At 28.3% G+C, this 26,964-nt stretch overlaps 1 protein-coding gene across 1 annotated transcript in view; it reads right to left on the bottom strand.

The window, feature by feature from the left end:
- Positions 1–3,359: 3,359 nt before the first annotated feature.
- Positions 3,360–26,964, bottom strand: part of Itpr (Inositol 1,4,5,-trisphosphate receptor) — a gene marked incomplete in the record, with an annotated part of 110,924 nt that continues 87,319 nt past the window's right edge. Inside the window, 14 exon segments of the mRNA XM_067047567.1 lie at positions 3,360–4,479; positions 5,148–5,309; positions 6,751–6,911; positions 8,681–8,846; positions 10,109–10,245; positions 13,814–13,903; positions 13,979–14,159; positions 14,442–14,606; positions 16,881–17,053; positions 17,155–17,277; positions 21,626–21,818; positions 22,454–22,600; positions 24,856–24,957; positions 26,097–26,504. Coding sequence (XP_066903668.1) covers positions 4,396–4,479; positions 5,148–5,309; positions 6,751–6,911; positions 8,681–8,846; positions 10,109–10,245; positions 13,814–13,903; positions 13,979–14,159; positions 14,442–14,606; positions 16,881–17,053; positions 17,155–17,277; positions 21,626–21,818; positions 22,454–22,600; positions 24,856–24,957; positions 26,097–26,504 — 2,292 coding nt within the window.

The following is a 26,964-nucleotide window of genomic DNA, read 5'->3' as shown; positions in this document are numbered from 1 at the left end:
TAAAATTTGTTCTTCATTATTATAAAAGTGTTTAAAACAGTCTTTCAAGTATTCCATCATTCTTATTAATGTTTCTTTTAAAAATCACTAAGTACATTTTTTTAAAAATAATTAGTACTTGTAACTGCAAACATAAGAAATCTTTTATTTAGAATATTTTAATTGAAAGTTGGCCGTATGAAGTAGATGTAGGAAGATAGTCCATGTGTCGGTTAATAAAGATACCAAAATAGTAGGAAAAACTATTTATTGTTAACTAACAATTATACCATCAACCTAACAAACAACATATTAAAAAAATACTACTTACCAACAACTTTCCACTTAACGTTACACAGAAACTTTTAGACTCATATATTAACCCTAGTACCACTCTACCTCCTTCACATAATACTTCTCATCCTACCACTGCGTTGCTGTTGTACAGATCTCTCCCTTATATCCCCACCCTCTCTGACAATATACAGAAATTATTATGACCTAGGATCCCAAACTTATGTTTAGCTCTCAAATCCTATAATAAGCTTTCCCTCCGTTTTAGCAACTTAAAAGACCCTATAGGCCTTCCATACCGCTCTAATATAGTTTACCATATCCCATGTTCCACCCCTAACTGTAACTCAGCCTATATTGGCAAAACCTAAAACTTTCTCAAAGCTCGAATATCACAACATTAATCATCCATAAATTCCCATAACTAACTAGCTTTTAAACGCTTTGAGCATGCTTTGACTTTAAACCACCAATTTGACTTTGACAGCCTCCATCCTCGCTACTGCCCCCAACCACCATAAACGCCTAATATCTGAGGCCCTCTATATCAATCTTGAAGAAAAACCTGTCAACCACAAAACTGACAAATATAACTTCTCTCTCCCTTACTTACAAACATATCCTTAACCTCATCAAACGCATTTAACACTGACTTTAAGACTATTTTACTCTACTCCCCTCTATATTCTTTTCCTTTTATTTACCTATTTTTATATATTATTACTGTTATTTTCTGACCCCCTAGTCTTACTCCATTTCTGAACTATTGTGGACACCCAAGTTTTACTATTTTCATTATTGTTTTTAAATTTTATTTAAAACTATAATCTTTTTAATTTAATCTTCACCTTACAAATATTGTTTTTCTAGTTTCTATCATATTTTTGCCTATTTTATCACTACTTATCTCCAATGTACAATCTATATACCAAGTTAATATTTACATCATGTCTAAAAGATTGTCGACTACTCTTCATTGTTATTACTTGTCACAGTTTTACTACCTACTATTTTTATCTATATTGTTCTAATTTTCTCTTAGTTTATTACATGAGCGTACCCAGAGGGAGGCAGCTGACCCCTCCCCCTATAAGTGATAAAAAATTATTAATTCAATATAAAATTTTGTTTTCAAGCAAATACTAATTGTAATTACTAATAAAGCACTGCGACATTTATATATAATGTTCTTAAAATTTTAGTTTCATTCTTCTTTTCCGTGCTGAAATGTCACAACCTGATTGATTGACTATGGCTTGCCTCCCTCCCTAGTTTTTATCTTGGGTATACCCTTTGTTTATTATACAACTATTCCTCCCATTTTTCATGATTTCTATTCTTATTCAATAATTTTATTTTCACTTTTATCAATGTATTTATATAAACTTTTTGTGTCTATCTCTCTCTCTACATTGTATGTAATATATTATACATGTACTTCTTCATTTATCTCATATATTTGCCTATTAAGCGTACCCTTTTTGACGGTTAGTAAAGAAGTGGGAAAATTTATACCTTTCCCTCTTTCCTGACTTGTTAATTGTCATCCTTGTTTCAACCAAGACAGGTACTTTCCCCGTTGTTTATTTGTTAAGTTTATTAATTTTCTTAATATTTCATTTTACTTGTTACTATACCTCACTTTTGCCACCTTTACTTCACCTTTCTGTTTACCTTTTACACCTACCTCTTTACTATATCTACATCTATTTCTAACTAGTATTTTTCTACAATTACTCTAGGTCTGTATTTAGAATCCTATCCCACCTGACTGTATTTATTAGTAACTAGTTTTCAATCCACCTATATGTACATTTCCTTAAATTATTATTATTTCTTTCATATAGATATTTACAAAAAAAATGTATATATTTTCTTATTTTCTCTGTATATTTATTTTAATTTTCCATCAATTTTTACAATTTTTGTATCTTGTTTTCAAAAGCTAGCTAAAAATTTCTGTAAACTTACCTTCCTACAGTAGACCAGCATTGTGGGAATAGCACTTGGAATACCGAACTTTTCACTAAGAAATAGTCAAAATCCAGATGCGAAATTTAGTCATACATTGGTTAAAATGTTTAAACACCGCTGAAATTGGATCGAACAGTGTGGCTGTAATACACCAGCCAGGATAAGGGTAAAGGATTTTTTAATGGTAACAAAGACTGCCAACCAAAAGAGGTCCTGTTCCGTCGATAGACAAATCAAAAGCTAACTTTTCTATATAAAAATTTTAAGATAAACAGAAGCTTTTCTAAATAAAACTAGTCCATTCGTAAGCCCAAAATTACTAAGTCTGCCAACCAGAAGTGGTCGCATTTTGTTGGCAGACCCAAATCAAAAATCAATATTTTGCTTGAAATTTGTCTCATTTGTAGATGGATGAAACCTTTTCTGAATAAAACTAGTCCATTCTGTCCTCCCCCCCCGAAAAAAAATTTTGTCCACCTTGTTTTGTTTGTTGAAAGTGGTCGTGTTCCGTCGACAGACATAAGTTAAAAGGCACTTGTTCACAGACTAGGTAAATCGAAAACCACTTTTATTTTCATTTTTTAATTTAACCCATTTTAAGAAGACTGGAACTCTTTCTAAATCAATCTAGTTCATCCAGCTTTATACTCAACATACCCAAATACTTTTTTTGCTTTAAAATTTGGAGATAGAAGGAACTCTTCCTAAATAAATTTATTATATCCAGAGGGGCCCAAATAACAAAGCCTGTTACCAGTATGTTGTCGCATTCTGCATATTGGCGAAAGTCAAATTTCATTTGGGGTAATCATATTCTCCACCAAAATTGTTAATTTTGTTCTTTTTATCCAAAATTTTATTCCACATACATTGTAGTGAAGGAGATACTTATGAATTCAGTTCCTCTCGATTTCATGATCAGAAAAACTTTCAAAGATCCAATAGAGCCTGGTGAAATCTTATTACCGTGTGGAAGTTTATTTAATTGTTAATTTTTCTTAACTCATTAAAGATTGTTATCCCTTAATATGTGATCATTGATTCAAAACTCAATAAAAGAGAAATAAAAATAAAAACAAAGGCAAGTAAACTTTAAAATTTGGATAAGTAAATAGAAATAAGACATGATCCTCAACATTTATTTATCTTAGTATAAGTACATACATTTTTAAATGAACCTATACTTCAACAGAATCTCAATTACTATAACAACTAACATAATAACAAACATCAATAAAAGTATTTGGGCTACCTTGCAACTTCCATAACTAGAATTTTAATGTACTTTAATTGTATCTAGAAGTGAAAGGGAAACTGTTTTGGTCGAATGACTGGAAATTCAACAATTCATTTAAATAAGAATAAATTTAATCATAATTACATGAGACGATAAATAGTCAAAAAGATACTAGTTATAAGCGTATTATACCTATCTCAATTCATGATAATTATAATTATTTATTCTATAACATTATATCTAACACAATACTAGTTTCAACCTGAAACTAAGTAGCCCAAAAATAATTAATCATATTTATATATAACAAATTTAGTATAATAAAAGTTCAAAAAGATTTAAAATATTAAATAGAATAACATCAAAAACATTAAAATTGAGAATCATAACAATGTAAATATAAAAATAACAATACATAAGTTAAAATCATATTTAACAGGTACAATTTAACCTGTTATTTATTATTGAAATGTTTGATTAAGGTTTACATTTAGCAATATAAAAATTACACTAAAAATGAAAAATACGTTCATACATAAAGTTCAATAAATAATTCATAGTCATTTGAATAAAAAATGGTAAATATATAAAAAGAATCATACAAGATCATAAATAAATTAATTAATTAAAAACACTACAAAGTTGGGAAAATAAAAACATTTTATTAAAAGAAACATTTGATAGTAAAAGTAATAGAAAACAAAGGTTACAACTAATATTTTTGCTAAAACAACTACTTCCGATATGCTTTTTAAAACCATCAGTATTAACTAACTTAGAGATATGACTGGAAATTGATGACTTATTAAAATAACTACAGAGATTTTTAAAACTTATGAACTAGTAACACATGCATTGAAAATGGATAAAATTCAAAAATATATCAGTAATTTAAATATTTCTCAAAAGAACTACATATCTCCTCTATGGTGAAGAAATGATGATGTAGAATTAAGAAGACCTATTCGTTGTTTCTGCTTTCTTTGTTCAGTCATCTGAAAATGAGATTAAAACAGAATATATTAGGCTTAAAGAACAAAACTAGAACTTTATATTCCATTATCTCATATTTTGTTGGTATTAATGTACTTAAACCAATGAAAACACCAGTAACAATTCTATTATGTGATAACAGTATTTTTAATGCATCAAAAAAAGGTGAAGCTTAGTTCAATTATTATATGTACTGTTTCAAAGAAGTTTTTATATTTTTTATTAAAACATTTACATTTTTTAAAAACACAATTCTTTACAATCTGATGCGTATCCCTGTATAGAATATGTAAACGATATTATCTGGCTTAAAAATACGATGCGGTTATGAGGGATTTATGCTTCCTGGATGTTAAATTTAGTGTTTCAATAATATAATCATTATATGGACAACATGGACTAGTCAAAGGAATTCGAGAATAAGATTATCTGTCAAATATTGGGTGCAGTTATGATAGACCAAGGTTGGCATAGATGATCCAATCAAGGCACAGCAGAACTAGCTGCCCGTCAAATAGTAATCATTATATAATCTCAAATCTAGTCAATAATCAATAGAATACAATGTTTTCAACAAAAAAAAAGTTCCAAATTATATCAAATACATAAAATCATAATCATATCATATAAATAAATTATAGTAAACAAAAATGAAAATTAAATTCCATACTTGATCTTTCAGTTGAGATAACTGCTGTGATAAGGTTTTAACAAGTTGCTGAGTGGTTTCAAGCTGTAGCTGTAAACTACGAAATTCAATTTGTTCACCTTCACTTTCATCAGCTGCAAGGGACATCGCTCTCAACCGGGGGAACCAATCCAAATTTCGATCCTAGGCATAATTATGTATTTCTATTTAGTTCAGGACATACCCAAAAAATATTTATTGAAGGAAAAACAATTGGATTAACTTAAAAACATGAAATACATGATTTTACAAGGAAACAACTGTAAAATAATGTTTCCTCAAAATCAAATACTATTTTGAAATGTATTAAGAAATAGTAAATAATTTTGATTTTTTTTTTAAATCTATTAAATACAATAGTCTCAAGTGGTAACAGCTTTTAATAAAAAAAGGTTTAAAATTATTAATATTAGTGGAAGCCATGTAATTGAAATGACCCATTACTAAATTATAAGATAAATTAATGTTTCCTTGAGAGATCAGTTTAAAGGACAAATTCCTTTTATGATATATCTGAGGCTTTGAATATTCTACAGTCAATTAAACGTAACAATGCTTACTTATACAATATTATACTTGCACAATTGTACTTTATAAATCAAAACCCTGTGGAATTCTCTTTATCTTTCAAATGATTATAATAAAATATTTCTTCAGTAATTTATTTATTTATTTTATATTCTCATCTGATTTCCATATAAAGGTGCTATTTTGTTTTAATAAAGTTAGGAATCTTTCAATTATTCAAAGCACATAATATAAATAGACTAATGTTCAAAAACTTGACAAATCCATTTTTGTGAATAATACTCTGGTTCAATATTTCATTTTAATACTTAAGAAGCAAGGGTGATCAACTGAGTAAGGCACTAAACTCTCACTCCAGGATCCAGGTTGAAGTCTGTTGATAGTAGAAAATTTAATATCTGTTTTACCAGTTGTGAGTTAAGTCTCTGTGGCCAAGTAATTCCCTTAGGCATATCTACCCTGTAATAGAGATCTTTAAGAATCAGATCTCCATTATAGTTTGAGGAAAACCTGGTGGTATCCATATCCTCTCCTGGTACAACCACTAGCTAAGAAATAATACATAGCTATAAAGCAACAAATTTAAACCCATCAAGGGGTTGCAGTGGTGTAGGATAAATATTCCATAACAAAATTTTCATATAAAAACTTTTTAATTTTTTTTCCCAATTAGATTCAATTAATTAGTATTATTTTTTTTTTTGTGATATTCTGACAAACATTAAAATACATTTATGCAAGATTTAAGTAAGTAATAAGATAGCATCATCAAAGTTTTCACTAGAGTTTTCAAAATGATACCAAAGAAAATACTTGATATATTCAATCTCAATAATTAAAAAAAAAAAAAACTTAATAAACCAAATTTTTATATGCTGATATATATCAATTTAACATTATAATAATAGTTAATATTATAGATAGATTTAAAAAAATTGAAGGAGTATTAAAAGATATTAACAGCAAATAAAGAGTTTCATTAATATCACCTTTAAAAATAATTAGAATATATCGTATTTTTAAAAAATGAAAAACATATTTAGAAAACACAAATCACCTTTATCATTGCATAAACATAACTTTCAGGGCCAGTGAATTCAGTTGGATCTTTAACTTTCACCAAAACGATGAAGTAAAGATAATGCCACATATTATGCTCACATTTTATGTGTTCCTCAAAACTCACTGTTTTATTATCAAAAGCGGATCTGTTTAAACCTAAAACAAATTATGAAAATTAACAGCATGACATCTAAAATGACATTACCTATTAATAGAAATGAGGGCTGGGTATCGGGCTTGTTACTGCACATAAAGAAAGAAAACTCAAACGAATGAGGTTTTCTAAAGTAATATCAAAAATAATTTACTGATTTCATTTAGATAAATCATAAATTTGTACACAAAGGTTAGTAGTAGGACAACAGGAAATTAGGAACTAAGAAGGTCATAAAAAAAAGCACCCATACACCTAACAAATTCGCCACAAAAAATTATAAACTTTTGTTAACAATGCTGTTGGACTATTTGACCTGAATCAAAATTTAAGATGAGTCCAAATCTGGTAAGTACAATTCTGTTATATGCAGTAGTATTGTTTTTAAATCTTTTAATATAATATATATTAAAATATTTTAATGTAATATATATATTAATTTCTTATAAACCTCTTCTTCATCTGAACTATCAGTTTTTTACCAGTGTGCAGATCTCACAATTTTTTAATTCCGGTTTCAAAATACCTAACGTTGAATTTTATTTTTATTTATTAATCAATAAACATAAACATATTAACACAGAAACACTAGGCAACCACATTACAACTGGCAACAAATTTTCAACACTACAGAGGCTACAAGGAGTGAAATCTAGCAAAATTAAGTTGTAAGGCTTTAACAAGCCTTAATCAAAAATTCTATCTGGTATTAATTTTTGGCAACTTTGAGTGATCACTTGCTAAAGCCCAATTTGCTATATTTCACTCATTGTAGTCTATTCTAATGCTGAGGATCAGTTGTCAGTTGTAGAGTGGCATTTAATATGTGGTCGCCTAATGTCCCTCGATTTCACTTAAAAAATTAATTGCTTGTTTTCCATTCCAGTGGATCAGAGGCCTTAGGAGAATTTCAATAAAGTTTTTAGTTAGAGATAAAAGCTTTTTCCCAGTAAATTAGCCTATCCAACTATTTAAAAGCATTTGAAGTAAATGCACACAGTAATGAATTAGATAATTATAATTATGAACATTAATTTTGATGCAAGCAGAATGAATTACTACACTACTTTCAATGGCTCATATATTTTCGAAAGTTGAATTATTTTAAAAATTATTGCTTACAAATAATGTTTTTCATAATTTAAACCTTTAATAACTCCAAAAAATGAATATTTTCTATTCATTATTAGCTAAATTACTAAGGTATAGATGTAATAGTAAACAGGTTTATCCATGTGAAATTTCTCAACAGAGAAATGTCATTTTGAAATATATAACTCAAAATTGGAGTTTTTAAAAAGTAATATGGATTTTTGTTGAGGAGTCATATAAAACTTATACTTATACTCAACTAAAAAGTTTTGTAAAAATAAAATTTATTTAAATACTACCATTTCAAAGATACTTAATACCAAACATTTTGTAACAAAAGTTTTAGTTCAGATAACTACCAAATAACTCAGTAAGTTTTTAGGGGGTATCCAACAGTCCCAAAGCATTCTAAAACTATACCAAACTTAGAGACCTACACTTTTAAATAATGTTCGATTGGTACAGTCTTTATGATTAACCCATAAATCACACTTTGAATAAACATTATGCCATTTACAATTTCTTGTAAAACTTTTTTTTTTGGAATACACTTCACTCTTAATCACAAACTATTTTTATTACTTTTCCCGATTGCCAAACCGTTTGCTTTATAAACAGTAGACTCAACTAATTTTAGGAAGCAGGGTAAGGTTTAAATATATTATGAAAGCAACTTTACCACAAATGAAACAAGTATTCTTTAAAATCAACTCTTTTTGTTGTTTTTCACTCCTGAGATCAGCAAATGTATCAATAATAACACCAAAAATAAGGTTCAAAACAATAATGATGACAATGAAGAAGAACAAAAGGTCATATACAACTCTTGCTACAAATAGTGGTTCCTGTAAAAATAAAAATATATATACAAACATAAATTAAAATATTTCATATAAAATACAACTCTATATTTCAGGCTAATTATGTTTGTATTATAGAAAAAGTAAAAAAAAAACATAAAAACAAATAACATTATTACTTAATTTAATGGATCGGAACATATTTCATACTTACTAAAACTGTAAGAAGGGGATAAATAAATTATATAGTTCATTACTTAAAAAACTATATATGATTACATTGCTATAAAGTAATCCATTTTAAACATACATAAATTAACCAAGCTTTTTTAATTTAAGTTAATTACTTGAATAAATATATATAAAAATAATTGATTCGACAAAACATTCATGTTTACAAAAAAAGAACTAACAAATACATAGAAAGATATAAAAAAAAAAATAAAAATTTAAAGAACTTTATGTTAAAAAAATATAAATAACTTCTTTTTATATGTAAAAAATTGTTTATATTATTGTTATGGATGAGGCAGAAGAATTAGTGGAACGTGTGTGTAGGAGGTAGTGGGCAGAGAGGGAGAGAGAAAAAGTCATATGTTTTTCCAATGAATTAATTTTATGGACATTGGTGCTGAGTTTAGATACAAAACTGCACGAATTTGAAAGAGATATTTCTTTCTGCCTCATGGCCAACAGAGTGAAAGTAAATACTCGTCATTGATCAATTGCATCAATTATAAACTACTTTGTTCCTTTAAATTTTGGTTAGCCCATAAGTTAGTAGTAACTATACATTAGAATAGCTTAGATGTAGTTTGATTAAGAAAGTATAGGGCCAAAATTGTTTAATATCATCATTTTTAGCTAGTAATTAGATATTAAGAAATTAAGTTAAAGCTGTATTTAAATAAACATTTGTTTTTTTGTGGATATGGGTGTTAAAAGAATAATAATAATTATTATTTTTATTAGAATGGTTTATTTGATATATCAGATACACTAACTAAAAAAAGACTTTTACAATGACTTATCAATCATATTGATATTGTTAATGAGTACTAAGATAAACTATTTCTATCAATCATTTTACTGATATCTTGGATTAAAACATTAATTCTAGAAAATAATTGGTTAAAAAAATCTATAAGTTTGTATTTATAATGTCCTGATATATATAGCCGAAGGACTAATACTTTTTAGAATCAGAAATATTCAGTTAAAAGAAAGTAGTAAATGCATCCAAATTTTCAGTGAATCAAGTTTGTATTAATTACACATTAAGTGTTATTTTTAATAAATTAATTTACCTGACTGCTCGGGGCTCTAAGAATATCTCCAATTCCTCCACCATTTCTTAGTCCTTGATTTAATGTTGTCACAATACACATAATTAAAGAATCACAAGCTCTTTCTTTTGCTTCTGTTTCTAAAAACTCAGGGCTATCTAAAATCACAATAATATATAATAATACTTTAAAATATATTTATACAGATATAAATGAAAAATAATTTAGCTCATTGCTGTGAAAGTAATTAAACATATTGCCCACACTAACAATTGAATTCCTTGAAAATGAATAAAAAGGCTTAGTGAACCTAGGGGTTCAATGATGAAACCACCAACAATCATTGCCTACAAACCTCAGTCCAATGGAACCCATCAAAACCTTAATCTACGAGGTCACCTAAAATACAATCCTCCCAACTCCATCTTGGTCAAATGTTTCATTGAAGTTATTGATTAGGATGAGAACTGAGGTTAAAATACAAGCTGAATAATTTATCATGATACAGTGTTAAAATCAGCATATCAAAATATGCTAGTACAACTGCTAAAAGATCCATCTATTTCATGTGATCTATAAAAAAAAATAATTTAATGCTTGACCAATTAATGATTAAATAATTAATTTTTTTTAATTTTTTATTTTTAGAATGATTTTAATTTTCTACCTCTCTATTTCCAGCTCTAATGGCAGCCATTTATGTTTTGCAAAACATGCAGTTTATAGTGTTTTTAGAGGGGTTTCATTAACCTAAATTACTCAGAATGGGTGTTATCTAGGTTTATAAAACAACAACCATTTTATTTAAGAAATAACAGTGTAAATATTATGTTTAGTGCATGTTTATTGACATTTTGATCTAAAGCAGTCAAAATCCAACTCAAAATATATCTAAATTGAAAATTTTTCAATTTTAAAGACATATTACCCCAAAAAAGGAATCTTGAGCTAAATATTTTGGAGATGTGTAGCCACCTATATTTGCTATGTTAAAAAAATATCAACCCTTACATTGGTTACCTTTTTATGAAATGAATTTTCAAAAATGTCCATATTTTGATGTCTTGTATCTTTCCAGGGACATAGATTTAAAATTTAACATTCTTACAACTATCCCCTCTGCAGTGTTTTATGCCTCTGTATAAATTTTATGTTTGAGATTACAATAAATAAAATTCTTAGGACCTTGAAATTCACATATAAACATTTTTAGTATAAAACGAAGATGTATTACAGTAGATTGCTGTACATTGTACTACTAAAATACTTAAAAATTTGAATTGTAAATCTCAATTATAAATTTATATAGAGATATATAATACAATAGATCCAAGTTCTTAGGACCTTAAAAATCACACAAAAACATATTTGGTATGAAATGATGGTGCATTACAAATGATTGAAAAAAAAAAAGAACTCAACTGCATTTACGATACATATGCATGCTCACAATCGGTCATAGCAGATCAGCAAACCATAACATAGAGTCAAGCAGCTTTCAAGCAGTTTTCTATAAAAGTTACCTGTGTTCAAAGCCAAGGTGCTTTTCATAAACTATTAATCATATTTTTTTTTTTTATTCTTCAATGGAGAAGATTTTGAAGAAAAATGAACTAACTAAACTATAAAATTTATTTTAATTATTTTATTTATGATATTTATAAATCCATAATATTTATTACTATCCCTAATTTTACTTTAAAGTAAATTCATCAAATTTACTGCACTGCTGTGGACTAGTTTTTTTTTTTTGTTTGTTTTTTTATACTTTCACTACAGTTAATTGCAGCAGTCAATAACTTTGTATATTGTAATTTAAAATTCAGAATATGAAGCACTGTTAATAATGTCTTAATGAATGAAATAAAATCCATTTCAGTGGAAGCAACCTTTTCTTCAATGAGGATCAGTTATGAGTTCATTGTTAAAAATAACCTATTGTAGTTTCAAAACCCAGTAGATTGTATATAATTTATGTCATTTTCACTTATTATATTTCTAAAAAATATACCATAAGAGTACTACAGTAATAACAATATACTTTTTCTGTTATTACATATTTAAATAATGGATATCCAGTCTGAGATTATAATCTTATCAATTCCCACCTAAAATATTTTATCAAGTATTTACAATACCAAAAATCAGTCAGAATCTCCTTTCCATGACAGTTTATTACTACTTTATTGCAGCTTAAAAACACTGGAAGCCTAGAAAGTCCATTGCCTAAGAGATAAATCGTATGTAATTGAAAACTATATAATAGCGGGCCAATAAATAATTCTTAGGTCTCCCACAAACTTTGTTGGGAAAATGATTCACAACAACCATCTTTACAATTACCACCCAAGTAGAGGGACCATAAAAGTATTATCTGTTTTTAAATACACAGCTATCAAGTTAACTCAATTCAATCCAAATTTGAGTATAAACTAATAACTTGATTTAAAATAATTAGTAAAAATATATCAGCATTAATTTTACAGTTAAAAACTATTTTTTCATTGTTTGTTGATAAATTGATCCATCTAACTTATATAAGTTTTATTTATATTAATGATAAGCCTCAAAGTGCCTTATAATCCAGTAAAGGGTAGAGAAAAAGAGGCTTTTGTCGTGCTGGTAATTTTTCTGAGACAAGTTGACAAATGTACAGAGATGTCTGACATTCATTCAGCCATTAATGAATAGTGGGCAAGTAGCAGTCTGTGCCATACCAATCTCATGCAAATGGAATAGCAGATAGACTTAATTTTACAAGGGAACCGTTTGGCACAGGCAATTTAATTATTAGCTTCTCTCAATTTCAGCCCATTACACTTTCTGATTCTAGCTTACTGCCACTTTCATGAAATTATAGACTCTGAAATATGATAACACTAATAAAGTAAATATTGATAATTACAGAGATATTAGAACTTCTGCAGGCAAGCATTAAAAAAAAGTTAGAAACCATAACCTTTGAATATCTAAAAAAAATATATTTTTATAGCAGAGATAATCATCATTTTATGGCTAAGATCTGTTTCATATTTTAAAAGTTTCTATTTTTTCATTGATATTTCTATGAACAAACTTTGCATGGAATAGACAATCTTATGGATCAAGGTAGATAGGAAGAAGTTTCACTGACACAAAATAAATAATTTTACCAACAAGACTATTAAAATGCACCTACCAAAGAAAAGTATAATACTGCATACAAACTAGTTGATGATAATCTAATACCAAGTATTTTATATAAATAATAGGAAAAATAACTTATTAAATTATTTTGTTACCAAAAACTTAATTTACTTTCATATACAATAAAAGAAGCTAATTTATATTTAATAAGTAAAATTTTAACGATAGATGAATGAAAGTTTCAAACAAATATACGAATTTATAAATGATTTCTTTTATGTGAATATATTTATGGACATATAAGTACATTTCATTAATTATTTTTCATTGTTATGTAAGATTATCTATTTATATATTAGATAATTTATTTTTTTCTAGCTAATGTTCATGTATATACAACTTTTTTCTTTATTCATAATCAATAAAATGTTTTACAATATTTGATGTTAGCCAGATGTTAACTTTCTTTTGAACTATGTTATTTTCAGGGGTGGTTGTCCTTCAGAATATATTGTCCTCTAGAATATATATATATATTTTTTCAATTCTATTCTATTTGAACAGTTCATTTACTGAAATAATCAACCTGAAAATACTCACATTCATTAGCAACTTTCATCATGAAACTTTCACTATTACAAGCACTATCTGCAGCACAGGTGGTGTCAACCTTTCCAGGATTTATTTCATCTATTAACATATGAATCTTAGTTACAAATATAATTAAAAAAAAAAAAAAGACTGTACATGATTTATACACAATACCTTCCACATCTTTATCAATGCGTACAAGAAAATCATCTTTAAAAAACATATAACCAATAATAGAAAACATGTAGACCAAAATTAATGCAAGAACAGCTGTTAAAATGATAGATCTACCATTCCTAGTAACAGACTTAATCACATTTAACAATGTTTCTTCACGATAAACAACATCAAAAAGCTGTAAAAAAAAACTCAAGATAATTATTCAGTTTACAAAAGACAAAAGAAGCATAAAAAAAAAAAAAATAAAATCAGGAATAAATCATCAATTACATCAATCTAAAACTGAACATAAAACAATTCTATTAAAATTAAAAAATAAATAATGCACTTTATTTCTTTTGCAATTCAGTCTGTGTGTAGATAAAAATATATATACATTACCAATTTAGTATAGAAATACATAATACAATAACATATATTTTAGTAATAATTTTTGGCAGATCAATGAATAACTTACCAGGACACTATAAAAAAAAGGATGCATACAAAGACCCAAAATACAGAATGAAACATAAGATAAATGATAAAGAATTTCTGCATCCTCCACAATCTGTTTCACACTTTTTGAAAATGTACCTTGATTTCCCATTATACTAATTAGATGTATACCTTTAAGCAAAACCTGAAAATAAATTATTATTTAATTTTATGAATGCAAATTATATTAGTATACTTTTTTAAAAACAAAAACTTATTTAAAAAAAACACTATAGATACAATAAACAATGATCTCAATGTACAACACTATAAAATAAGATGATTACAAAAATATTTTTAATAGCAATAAACATTATCATTGTTTACATTGGTAAACATTTAACTTTATGAGAAAGCTTTGGCTATCTGTCCAACAATTTTGCAATCATTTTTTATATTTGAATTAAATAAATTTAAAAAGTTAAAAAAAAAAAAATTATTCACTGTTTAATTAAAGATTGAATAAAAAAAGATTTACTCAAAGATAACATGCATAGGCATCAATTAAAAAAAATTTATCAATAGTTTATTATTTGAAAAAATAATCAAGGATTGAGAAGGTGGATAGGTATTTTACTAACAGTAATGCATTTACCTCAGGTATAGACTGTTCCAGACATATATTATAGTATTGGTCAACCTAGATTCAATTAATTGAACTTCCATATTACCTAAACTAAGGAAAAAAATAAAATTTACAACTACCTGAAAATCACAATCATAATTTTGTAGGTAACTTTTGATACTTAAGTCAGGACATAATTTAAACCAGTACTTGACTGTCAATTACATTTCATCCCTAAAAACCATTCTACCTCCCTTCTGTAAACACCAATAGTTGCTTAAAACGTTTACCGAGGATTTGTCTATCAGTGTGGTTTTATAATGAATGTAAAAGTTTTGGTGCATTCACTAGAAGAGAAGCTTGGTGCTTTTAAAGATTTACATTGGAGTGAAACCTGGTAAATATGGATAGCGATTAGGGTGTTAGTGAAGTGACAGTAGGAGATTGGAGGCGTAAAAGGACAGATTGAAGAGTGGATGATTAAGTTTACTCAATCAACATATTCCTAACAAAGGTTGGTTAGACTTTTATCTAGACTAGATATTAGCATTTTTATAATATGCTGCTGATTCATTTATAACAAAATTTGATGGATAATTCATAAAACCAAATTTAGCCTAAAGTAAATTTTATAATTATGATGAAACAGGACTGAAATTCAAAGCATTACTAGGGAAGACTCTTACAGCTTAACAGGAATAATCAGCCTTTTTTTTTTCCAGAAGAAATAAGGATAGAGTTGATGTTAATATTGGTATTTGGTAGGGAGAACTAGTCCGGCAAGTAGGCCTTTTGGTCCTTTTTACCAACCCCTAATAGCTACCAGAGTTGCCATCACGTACTGACTAAGGTGGGAGTATCAAGATTCATTTTTGGGACCACCGAAAAATTAATATTAACTGCCCCAGGTAGGAATCGAACCCACGATGTTCCGACCCAGGCAATCTCAGGGACCTAGATCTCCCAACCTGCACAGCCACCATATCCCTTAAGGGTAGAGTTACAGTTCTATAGAGAGATAATTAGAACATTGACAACTAACTAAAACTAAAAAGTAGAAAAGCCTACAGCCCTTGAAAAATTAATCAGGGCGGTGGTGAAGTTCACACATCCCTGACATAGGACTGCCAGTCACATCCATAACCAGTCACATGGATGAATTGAGTGATTAAGAAAAAAAGCACTGCTCAAAGTAGAAAAAGATGACATGTTAAAAGCCGCTATCCTTATGTAGTAACCCAAAAGTGAGAAAGTGCAATCCAACACTGATGAAGACTTTTACAAAAAATTTTTAGTTACTGAGTGTTTCAACAGTATGCATACATGTTAAAACATTTTATAGCACGACTGTATTAGCACAAATATAGATCGCCCTCGAATATAAGTCAACCTGACAGGCAAATACAGTGTTTTTATTTTTTAAATAATGTGGTCCTGTTGTATTTAATATGAAACTATAGTGATACAGGAGCTTTTGTAAGTTGATTGTAGTTTTTCATTATATTTTTCTGATCATCTATTATTGTTTATCTATGTAATCTGAGAATTTGCTTATCCAAGGTAGTTGAAGCCCTGATTAACTCAGTTAAACAAGACTCTACTGCATATGTGTATATTTTTAATCCATTCCTATGGAAGGATCATTCATGGGTCAATAACAGTTTTTAAAAAATAAGCTAGAAACAATTTCAAAACTTCAGCAGAATTTATATTTAAAGCATAAATACTATTACAAATTACATAAAGAAACAGGGAAAAAAAAAATGAAAATTTAATATCTAGAATAGTCTACACCTTTAGTGCTTTGACCTATCAAATTAAACTATAATCTTTTTCAAAATTTAAATATGTTACCGTGAGGGTTCCCAATAGCCATAGAGTAGGTTCTGGTCCAGCAGAAAATATCATTCTTAAAATAGTTGATGCAACAAGAGTTCTAATACCAGATTCTCTCGGAAGAGTAATTACTATAGCTGCTGATATAAGCATTACAGCCCAAATTAAACCAGATAAGTGAGGTCCAAGTTCTAGAAATTATTGATATTAATTGAAAAAATAAAATAATTTTAAAATATTTAATTATTTTATATTCATAATTAATTTAAGGTATAATTTTTATTTTTCTTACTAGGAACACTATCTGAAAATGGATAAAAGAATGCCACTATAAGATTGATAAGAACAGCACAGTTGAAGAGAACATTGCTCCAAAGAGACATATAGCTACTGACCCAGAAGAGAGCTGGCTGACCTGTAACCAAAGGACTAAATATTATTTGAAGTTCTTTAAAGAATAATATAAACAATATGATTTAGTTTCCTTTCACTGAAGTATCTTTCCAATGAATCCTCTTCTTCTCAGTTCTTCAAGTTTGTTAAAACAAGTAAAATATAAAGCTATTTTATGTACCATTTCGTAAAGTTACCAATACATAAGTGATTTAAATGGGAAGAAATATTTTCTTAACTCTTAAAAAGCTAACCTAACATCAGCAATTAACCACCTACTTTTGAATTAATTCAACCATTCCTTAAATCTACTCATTGTAACTTCATACATTTTTAAATTCATAGATTCTAAAGTTTTCTACCCTGTAACTCACCTATACTCTATCCTAGATGATAATTAACCAAAATGAATAATAATGGTTCACTACACATCCATACACATGGGGGATCCAGTATGATACAGGAAATTCAAAGGATTGATGAGAAACATAGATTCTGCAAGAAAACTATTTATCCAAACCAATCAAAAAATATAACCTAGCCTGGTCTTGAGCCCTCTGACCTTCTTCAATTTTTGTTAAAAATGTATATTAAAAATAAACATCTTCTTTTTGAAATCCATTCCTCTTTCTTTTCATCAAATCTCTTTTAATTTTTTAATAATAGCCATTTTTCAGCAGTGTAGCATGAAAAAATTCAAGGATTTCAAGACTGTCAACTGTTAAATTCAAGGAGTTTTTTGCCACTTTATTGTATTAAATTAAAAAAAAAAAAATCAGAAACGTAAAATGGTGTTTAAGGTCTGCTTCTGATAAAATACTTCTAACTTGATAATTGATTTAAATAATTGCAAAGATTGTACTTGTATTTTATAACGAAAAATTATTACCTAACTTCTTACACTGAAGGCTCACGCATAGCCAGAAAAAATAAATCAAGCAAGAAAATGAAGCACAGAAACATTATTTTAAATTCAAATAAATAAAATTCACACATAGGAATACATTTCACCACAATTTTATTTACAAACTTATTTCACATAATAAAAAAACTATATATATATTATTTTCTTACAATTTATGGAATATAACTCCACATAACTGAACATATATTTAGAGGCTAAGTTCCTGATAGAAGAATAAAAATAAACAAGAGAAAATAATAAAATGAAAACATACTTCACTGTAAATTGCCGATTAAATGTAAAAGTACTGAAAATTAATACACAATAATTCATTATTTCAAAGTAGCTATAAATGAGAAAAAGAAAAATTATTTTATTTGATTTTTTTTTTGCCTTAGTATAATGATTCCAAAACACTGTATATTTCCTTTAACTTCTTAAGTGGTTGATATATTGTGAATGAAACTTCTAATCAGCCACCATTTTAAATTCAACATTTTGCCGTGTTTCAACGATCATTCCGGGGTAAACTGTGATTTTGGCACCGAATCTGAAAACATCTAGTAAGCTCAAAAATTGAGAAATGTTAGTTATAAACCATCCCTAATACATAAAAAAGGAAAGTCTGGGGAATATCAAAACCATGAAGGTATTTTGTTACTTAGTACACCATGCAAGGTATATTCTAAAATCCCAGAAAAGTGCCAATGACGAATTACTGAGAGGGCACTAAAAGAAGAACAATATGGATTCAGACCACAAAGAAGTACACAATACCTAATATATGTAATGAGATAGCTCTCTGAAAAGAATATACAAGTTTATTCTTGTATCATGGAGCTGATGTAAGAATTTGATAGGGTGAGGAAGATGGGCACTCAAAGCACTGGAAGAGCATGACACTGAAACAGGCCTAATGAAGGCTATACTTGGTTCACATAAAAATTAGGGAAATGTAGTGAGAACTAATAACCACATATCCAAGGAATAAGGCAGGGCTGCAGTCTTAGTCCATTACTGTTTATAACGATACTCAATATGGCCCTGAAGAGGATACAAATGGAAATGAAGATGCATTGGCTGGGTCACAGAGAATTAATGACATAGTTGTAATAGGGAATAATGGAAAATCTTTAGTATAAGCTCAGAATCCTACGAGCATTGCAGCTGATAAACATGGAAATTAACACTAAAAAGACCAAAACAATGAGAATAGGAAGAGGGGAAGAACAAGGAGACCGAATAATATCACTGAAGGGAAAGGAGCTGGAGCATGTTAGGGATTTCAATTAAAGGGGGACCCACCTTAACAAAAACGGCTGGACAGATGGAGAAATCAGAGAAAGAATACAATTGGTTAGTAAATGCTGACATTCACTCAATGCTGAATTCCTGGTAAAGAAAGAAGTAATAAAAAATTAGAATATAAAAATACTTTTACTCCCTTACTGACTTATGTCAGTGAGTTCAGGACTATTACCTCAAGAGAAAGAAGCCAAATCCAAGCAATGGAAATGAGTTAGCTGATGACGATAGAAAGAAAACAAAAGGGGATAAAGTGAAGAATACTGCAATAAGAAGTGACCTGGGAGTAAAACCCCGAATTCAACATACAACAGAACAAAATAGGTTAAGGTGGGTTTGGTCATGTAAAAAGAATGCCAAAAAAAAAAACGCATGAAACAAGAGTGAATAGAAGAAAGTCTAGAAACACTTACGATGGTGCAAAGCATTCAAAAAGAAAGAAATGGACTGGAAAAGACACCGATAGTTAGTACAGGATCATGGCTTATGGATCCAGTTCTATATGCAAGCTCTTCACACTGCTCTATGGTAGGAAAGGTATAATTAAGAAGCTTAGAAAAAATCTGTTGATCAATTTTTGGATTTTAATTACCTTAAAACATCAAAAACCTAAGAAGTTTGAGAGGGGAGGATTAAATTTATTATTCCTTTGGTTGATTACAAAGGTTCTTCATTAAAAACAATAAACTAAAATTAAAAAAATCAAAAACGAATGTAAAGAAACAATTAATCAAACAGTAAAATAGTACAAGATTGAAGAGCTTAGGATATACAATATCTGGCTTTCAATTAGACAAGATTTTCTATCAGAAACTAAAAAGTTCTGTTATTTTGCTTCTTAACAACTGAAAGTAGAGAAGCTTTGCTTTGTAGAATGGTATGGCTGCTTTGGACTAAAACCTCTTTTACAAGCCTTCTTATGATTTCTTGGAGAAGTTAGCTATATCTATAAATGTTGAAAGTCATCAGTTTGTGAGAACTTCATGTCTGATCTGACACGTCTTGGCAAACTAGTTTCTAGTAAGTCTGCAAGGGGTTCCATAAAGATGTGTTAGCCAATAATGTAGTTGGGGGTCATTAGACATATGGAAATACCAGGCAACATTGAAGACAAATAATTAAGATCTTCTCTAACACTTTTATTTAGTTTTACTTCTATTTGTTTTATATAATTATTTTTCATTTCTTATTATTTATTTTTCTCATGTTTTTAAAATTATTTGTTATTGATTTTTGTTCTTTTTTCAAGCATTTTCCTAATTTTTTACCAAACATGTAAAATTCAAGTAGACTTTCTGATCTTTAAGGAGTTAAATGTGGCTGAATACCCTGTCTTATCAACTAAACCTCAGAAAATATGGTCAGTTCATGATAATAAAATATTTTCAAACCATTAGAAAATTAATCCTAATCACTGATCTCCTACTTTTTCGAAAATCTAGTTCTTCAGCTAAATCTGCCATAACTATTATTATTTTATGCATATGTGGACAAATCACTCATCCACTTAATTTGAGCAAATCTTTGGACTCTTCATATTTCTATTAAAATTAAAAAAAATAAAATTGCTTTCCCAATAAAGTAATTATCAGGTCCAACTGATTGCATTTCTAACTGATTCCAATTCAAGTCACTCATCTCATAACTCCTTCTTCCACTTCCTTATTCTCCTAGTATATAATAATGTTACTTAACAATTCTAATTTTTAATCATATGGAAATAAAATCAACTGTTACTGTCACTTTCACTTTTATACTAATGTGATACCACATCTACTTATCATTTTTCCAGTGTAGAAACTTAAAATGGTTCCCTAAAAAATTATCATAAAAAAAACATACCTAACACATTATCATTAACTATGTTTTATGAGGTATTCAAAGAAATATGTTTATGTTAAAACCATGGTAAGGTGTATTGCTAATTGAATTTAACCTTATTATGTAAAGAAATAAATTAAGAACTTTTGAATAAATTTTGAGAAAACTAATTGATATCAAAGATTGTAATAATAGAAAACTTAACAAATTTTAATAAATGAATTTAGTGCACGGCTCCATTAAAGCTATAACATTGAAATACTAAGTCGTAACTAAATTATAACAATTGTAAATAAAAAAAGGACACAATGTAAACTCAAATTTAGTGGAACTACTTTACCTCGTAATTTTTTTTGCCACTTCATTTCACTAAACATATCATCAGTTCTCTCAAAGAAATCAGATACTTTTGATCCTTGGTCATCTCTTTCTGCAGTATGCAATACTTTGACTTTCGTTTCATGGGTAATGTATTCGCATATTTCAGGGATGGGAAAAACTATTTGCTCAAGTGTTCTATCCTGCCTAACAATCTAAAAAAAAAATGTTAAAAATGAAAAATAACACAGTTTACATACTAAGTAAAACTTATAATAGTTAAAAGATCTTGAAGAACTAGCAACTGGTAAATAGTAACTTCTGTATTTTCATATCATTTGCCATCTCAACTCTATCATATTCAAAACTTTAATACCTCTTTTCCCATAATCTTTTTAATTCAAATTTCCAGTTTCTATTTTTGTTATTTGTGTTTGGTAAAATTTATATAGATATATTTTGGTTTGCACCTTAAAATGCCTAATTAATAATAGAATACATTAAAAAACTATTTAGCAACAATTAAATAATAATGGTTAAGAGTGACAAAACAAATTCTGATAATTATTTGATCCGGAGTTTGTCAAAATTTATAATGAAATTTTAAAATGTTTTAATTATTTTTCCTACATATGTGGAAAATAGTAAAACATTCTACAGGGAACATTTCTCATCAGTCCACATGGAACATCAGTTATAATAGTTCCAGCAATGACACATATCATTTGTTCAAAAGACAACAATAAACACAACAAAACAAGAAAACAATAAACACTTAAAATTTTTATCATATTTCACATCTTCAGTGATCATTGATATCTAAACCTATTACAACAATAAATAAACTTACTTCAATTTGTGCAGTATGAGATGCATAATATTCTAATGCTTGATTAATTTTGGGATCTGAGTTAAAATCTGATGGTTTCAATAAAGCAGCCAAATCTTTATTATGTTGTGCTAATTGATGGCAAAGTATGTAAATATTATGTCCAACCTGAAAAAAAAGTTTGTTTTTTTACAATGTGCTATTATCAACAAAGAAACTTTTATAAAAATAATTATTCATTTAACTTTTTATAGGACAACAGGTCATATTGTTCCCACTTTAGAAACGCCATTAAAAAAACTGTAGGAATGCTTATTTTGTGGTTATAGAGCTGTCAGATCTAGGTAAAAAAAAAATGGTAACAGGACCACAGGTACAGTTTGCTCGTAGAGTAAAAATTTAATGGGTTCTTTTTTTAGTGTGTTCTCACAATTAGCTTCGTAAGTGGTCTGGCAGTTAAAAGTCTTCAGAAACTGGCTGTCAGACCAGTTACTGCATAGCAGAAAATTTAAAGTTTTTGACTCAGCTGTTGGAGTTTATTTTCATTAACACTAATTTTTTGGACTGGAAATCGAAAATTATGAGAAACTGGCTGCGATACAAGCTTTTAAGTCGGTGACAATTCCCCAAAAATTGCAAAAAATAATTGGAAAGCCTTAATTTTTGTCTCATATTTTAGTAGTTTCTTTTGTAATCACGAATCGTTAGATCTGACAGTCGAAAGCTATGAGAAACTGGCTGCCAGACCACTTTTTACATAGCATAAAATTATTCCAAAAATTGAAAAATATATTGCATTTGATTATGGTGATGAAAAAAAGGTTTGTTGACTATCTCAAACTGTTGTGAATTTTTTAAAAATAAGTTACATGATGAATAGTAAATGTAATGATTAAATTAGTATTACAGGATAAATAAATCTATAATGTACAACATACTCTTTAAAGTAAGGTTTGTTTACTTTTCTACCAGTCTGGAAAAATCGGCCCCCCTAATGCTACATATCCCCACCTTCCTGTACAACTAAGATTTGTGCCAATCTGTCGCAGTGCAGGAGACCAACATGCTCTGCCATATTGGGAACTCCAAAGGAGGGACACCAGGAATTAATATTTTTGTTATGACTACATAGCTTCTCCCAGAACCCCTTGTATCCCATAAGAATCTGCGAGGATCATGCAGCAAAAATCCCAGATGTCACAGATAAGCAATAATATCACATGAGACCCAAAGTTCTTTCTTATCCTATATTACAATTAATTATTCTATTAACACATTAACCCATTTTCCTCCCTCAGGAATTTTATTTTGGTCTCAAAATATATATGTGTTTACTAAGAAGCAACATATTCTCTCATAATTTAACCCTCCTTGTTCCACACTAATTTAAGAAAATTTCAGCATACATTCAGAGTACCTGGAATAAGGCACAGAGCAGGCCCTGGTGTAAACAAAATATTTCTCTCTTTAACTCATGCTATCCTCCCTTTCATTTCAGACTGAAACAAACCCTTCCTTCCCCTTTTTTTTAACCTCCTTAGCATAAAAAATAATGACAGCTTCTTATCTGCTAACTGATACAACAAATCTATTTACTCAGGCAGATTACTAAACTACTTCTCCCAGCATCCTCACCATAAAAACATTAATGCTGCTAAAAATCTTACTAGCCTTTCCCTATCTGATCCCCAGTAACACAAAACTAACATTCACTGTATTAAGACAATCTTACTTTTAAACAACTAACCACCTAACACCATACACATGCCCTTTAACACTTTTATAAAGTACCATATATTACACCTATCCCTCCTTCTCTCAACTCTAAAGAACCACCTTCCACTCCCTTCCTATACAGATCCCTTCCATATCTCCCCATTCTACATAATATCCTTATGATCATCCATTCCTTCTTAACACCTTGGGCGCAAGTCCCATAGTAAATTTCACCTGTTTACCAATGCTAAAGATCCTATTCTTCTTAAATACCACTCCAATGTTGTTTACTGTATTCCTTGCTTTATTCCAAAACTGTGATTCTACCTACATAGATAAAACCAAAGACCACTTCAAAACCCATATTTCTCAACGTAACTTCCCACAACCCATATGCCACCAAACTCTTAGAACATACCCTTAACTTAATCATTCCTTTGACTTTGATACTACACCATTATTCCTAACTATTAGAAAAGGCCATTTCAGAATTAATCCACATTCACCTTGAACCTCACCCTGTTAACTATGAAATTTATAAAAACAGTATTTCACTTACCTATAGCCATATTTTAACTTTATTAAGAAACAATAACTCTTTCTCTTTTTCATTTTTTACCCTTCCCCCTTATTAGTCATTTTTTAACGTAATATATAGGTAATAAGGTTTCATAAATTACAATAATTCCAAACGTATAGTATTTTACCTCTTTTGGAGAGACACCTTCATCAGCATCAGTTCCGGAATCTTCTGAGTCTAAATTATCCTCCAAACTCTCTTGATGAAATGCTTTACAAGCTACATCAACCTAAAAGTAAAAAAAAAAAGTTTTAATCGGTTTCATTAATTAATCTTTGTCCCAGGTCATAAAATCACATACCATAAAAGAAGAAAAGGGTAGAAACTTTCTATTAACCCATAGAACCTCATTTTGCCGCAGTAAATTTAATTTTTGGGATATCACAATGTGTAAATAATAATTTTAAATTAAATATGTGATGATATCATCAGCTAAGAGATTAATAAATTGTTTCATCAGATTCCTTTCCGGGGCCCCAAATATTTGCTGACCTTTGACTCTTACCATTTAATGAGTCAAGATAAAAATCTAATTTTTAATGGCAATCTTGCCTTGGTGCCTTTCTGTTCTAATCTTTAAACACCAAAATCATTAAATCTTCAAAGATTATTATTTTATTTTTAATTATTTCATTACAAATTTCTTTTTTTTCTCTTTCTTTAACTTTTCTCTTGTATTTAAACAAGATTATCAGTTCATTTATATAAATAAATTTCTTTTTCCAAGATTTTATGATTATGTTTTTTATTGCGCTCTTTTTATATATGCATATGTAATTTTTATTTTTGTATTTTTTTTTTAATATATAAACATTATATTAAAATGATTTGTATACATTACCAGCACACAGTTGAAAAAGGGCAAAATTCTACTTGAGTGTAGATTTTTCACCCTAAGAACTCTACAACACAACTAATAAATATTATCATTGAATAAAATAATTTTTTTCAAGCTTATTATTAATTAAAACCACAATTTATTCTTAAATAAACTACAAAACAATTTATCATGAATTAATTTTAAAAAAACATCATCAACTGAATAAATAAAATTACCTAAAAAAATAACACCAGACAATTACAGTTTAATGTAATTTTTGATTAAAACCATCATTTCATTTTTTTTATAATTAATTTTTTATTTAATTATATCTTAAATACAGTATTAGTCATTACTCAGTAAAATAAATCCCAAAACACTAGTATTAAGGGAAAGAGGTATTCTGAAATTAGATATGTTCATTTGAAAATTAAACATACATTATAAATTTGTATTAGAAAAGTAAGAGTAATTATATCATAATAAGTAATAATCCATATTAGAAAATAACTCAAAAAGGTATGTAAAATAGTATGCATGATACTTACCAATTGCTTAGGATTCATATTGTATAGAATGCGTTCAGCATTCTCACTGTCACCACGACTTTCCATAATTGCAAGTAATAGTTTGGATGCATTATTTTTTAATTCTAGAACTAAATCCATTCTTGTTTTGCCGAGAGGATTAATATCATTCAAGATTAAAGCAGTTATAATATCCAAACCATTGGACTCATGAGTTGCAATGCAATTTTGATTGTCATGACATGGCCCTTGACAATATTCAGTAAGTGTCTCAAGTGTTTGATTGATCAATGAAACATTATATTCATTAATGTATAATCCAAGAAGCCCCAAACCTCCTGTAGTCGAGCCACAAATACAATCTAAGAACATCAATGTTTCAGATACAAGATTGTAGTTTGTTTTGTTGTTTTGGTTACGAAGCGTATTCTAAAATAGATGAAAATAAAAAAAAATTAAACAGATTAATTAGTTACAAAAAATATGGAACATTTACATTTTTTCTAACAATTAATTTATTAAGCATGCTCCAACTTTCTTCCAATATTTTCAAACACAATTCTCAAGAGGATTGTGATAATATTATTATATTTGGTAACAACAAAGGTTTCAAAGCATGAATATTAACTTTATTTTATTTATTAAATTAATAAATCTACTGGATATATATAGGACAATTTATATTATTGAAATATAATTATAACAATTTGGAATTTAAAACTTCATTTGTTAAATGTACCTGTTGTAGATGTACAAATGGTTTTTTCAACTATGGAATCATTTTTATTATGCTTTTCAAAGCAATAAATCAATTAGCCCTTACTTGAAAAATAACTTTTTATGGTTATATGATTTAAAAATAAGTTACCTATTATGAAATAAACAAAAA

Source organism: Halyomorpha halys, unplaced genomic scaffold, assembly GCF_000696795.3.
Source record: "Halyomorpha halys isolate HHAL.00 unplaced genomic scaffold, Hhal_1.1 Scaffold1384.1, whole genome shotgun sequence".
NCBI lineage: Eukaryota > Metazoa > Arthropoda > Insecta > Hemiptera > Pentatomidae > Halyomorpha > Halyomorpha halys.
The sequence above is the reverse complement of the archived record's forward strand: the minus strand, read 5'-3'. Positions and strand labels throughout refer to the sequence as shown.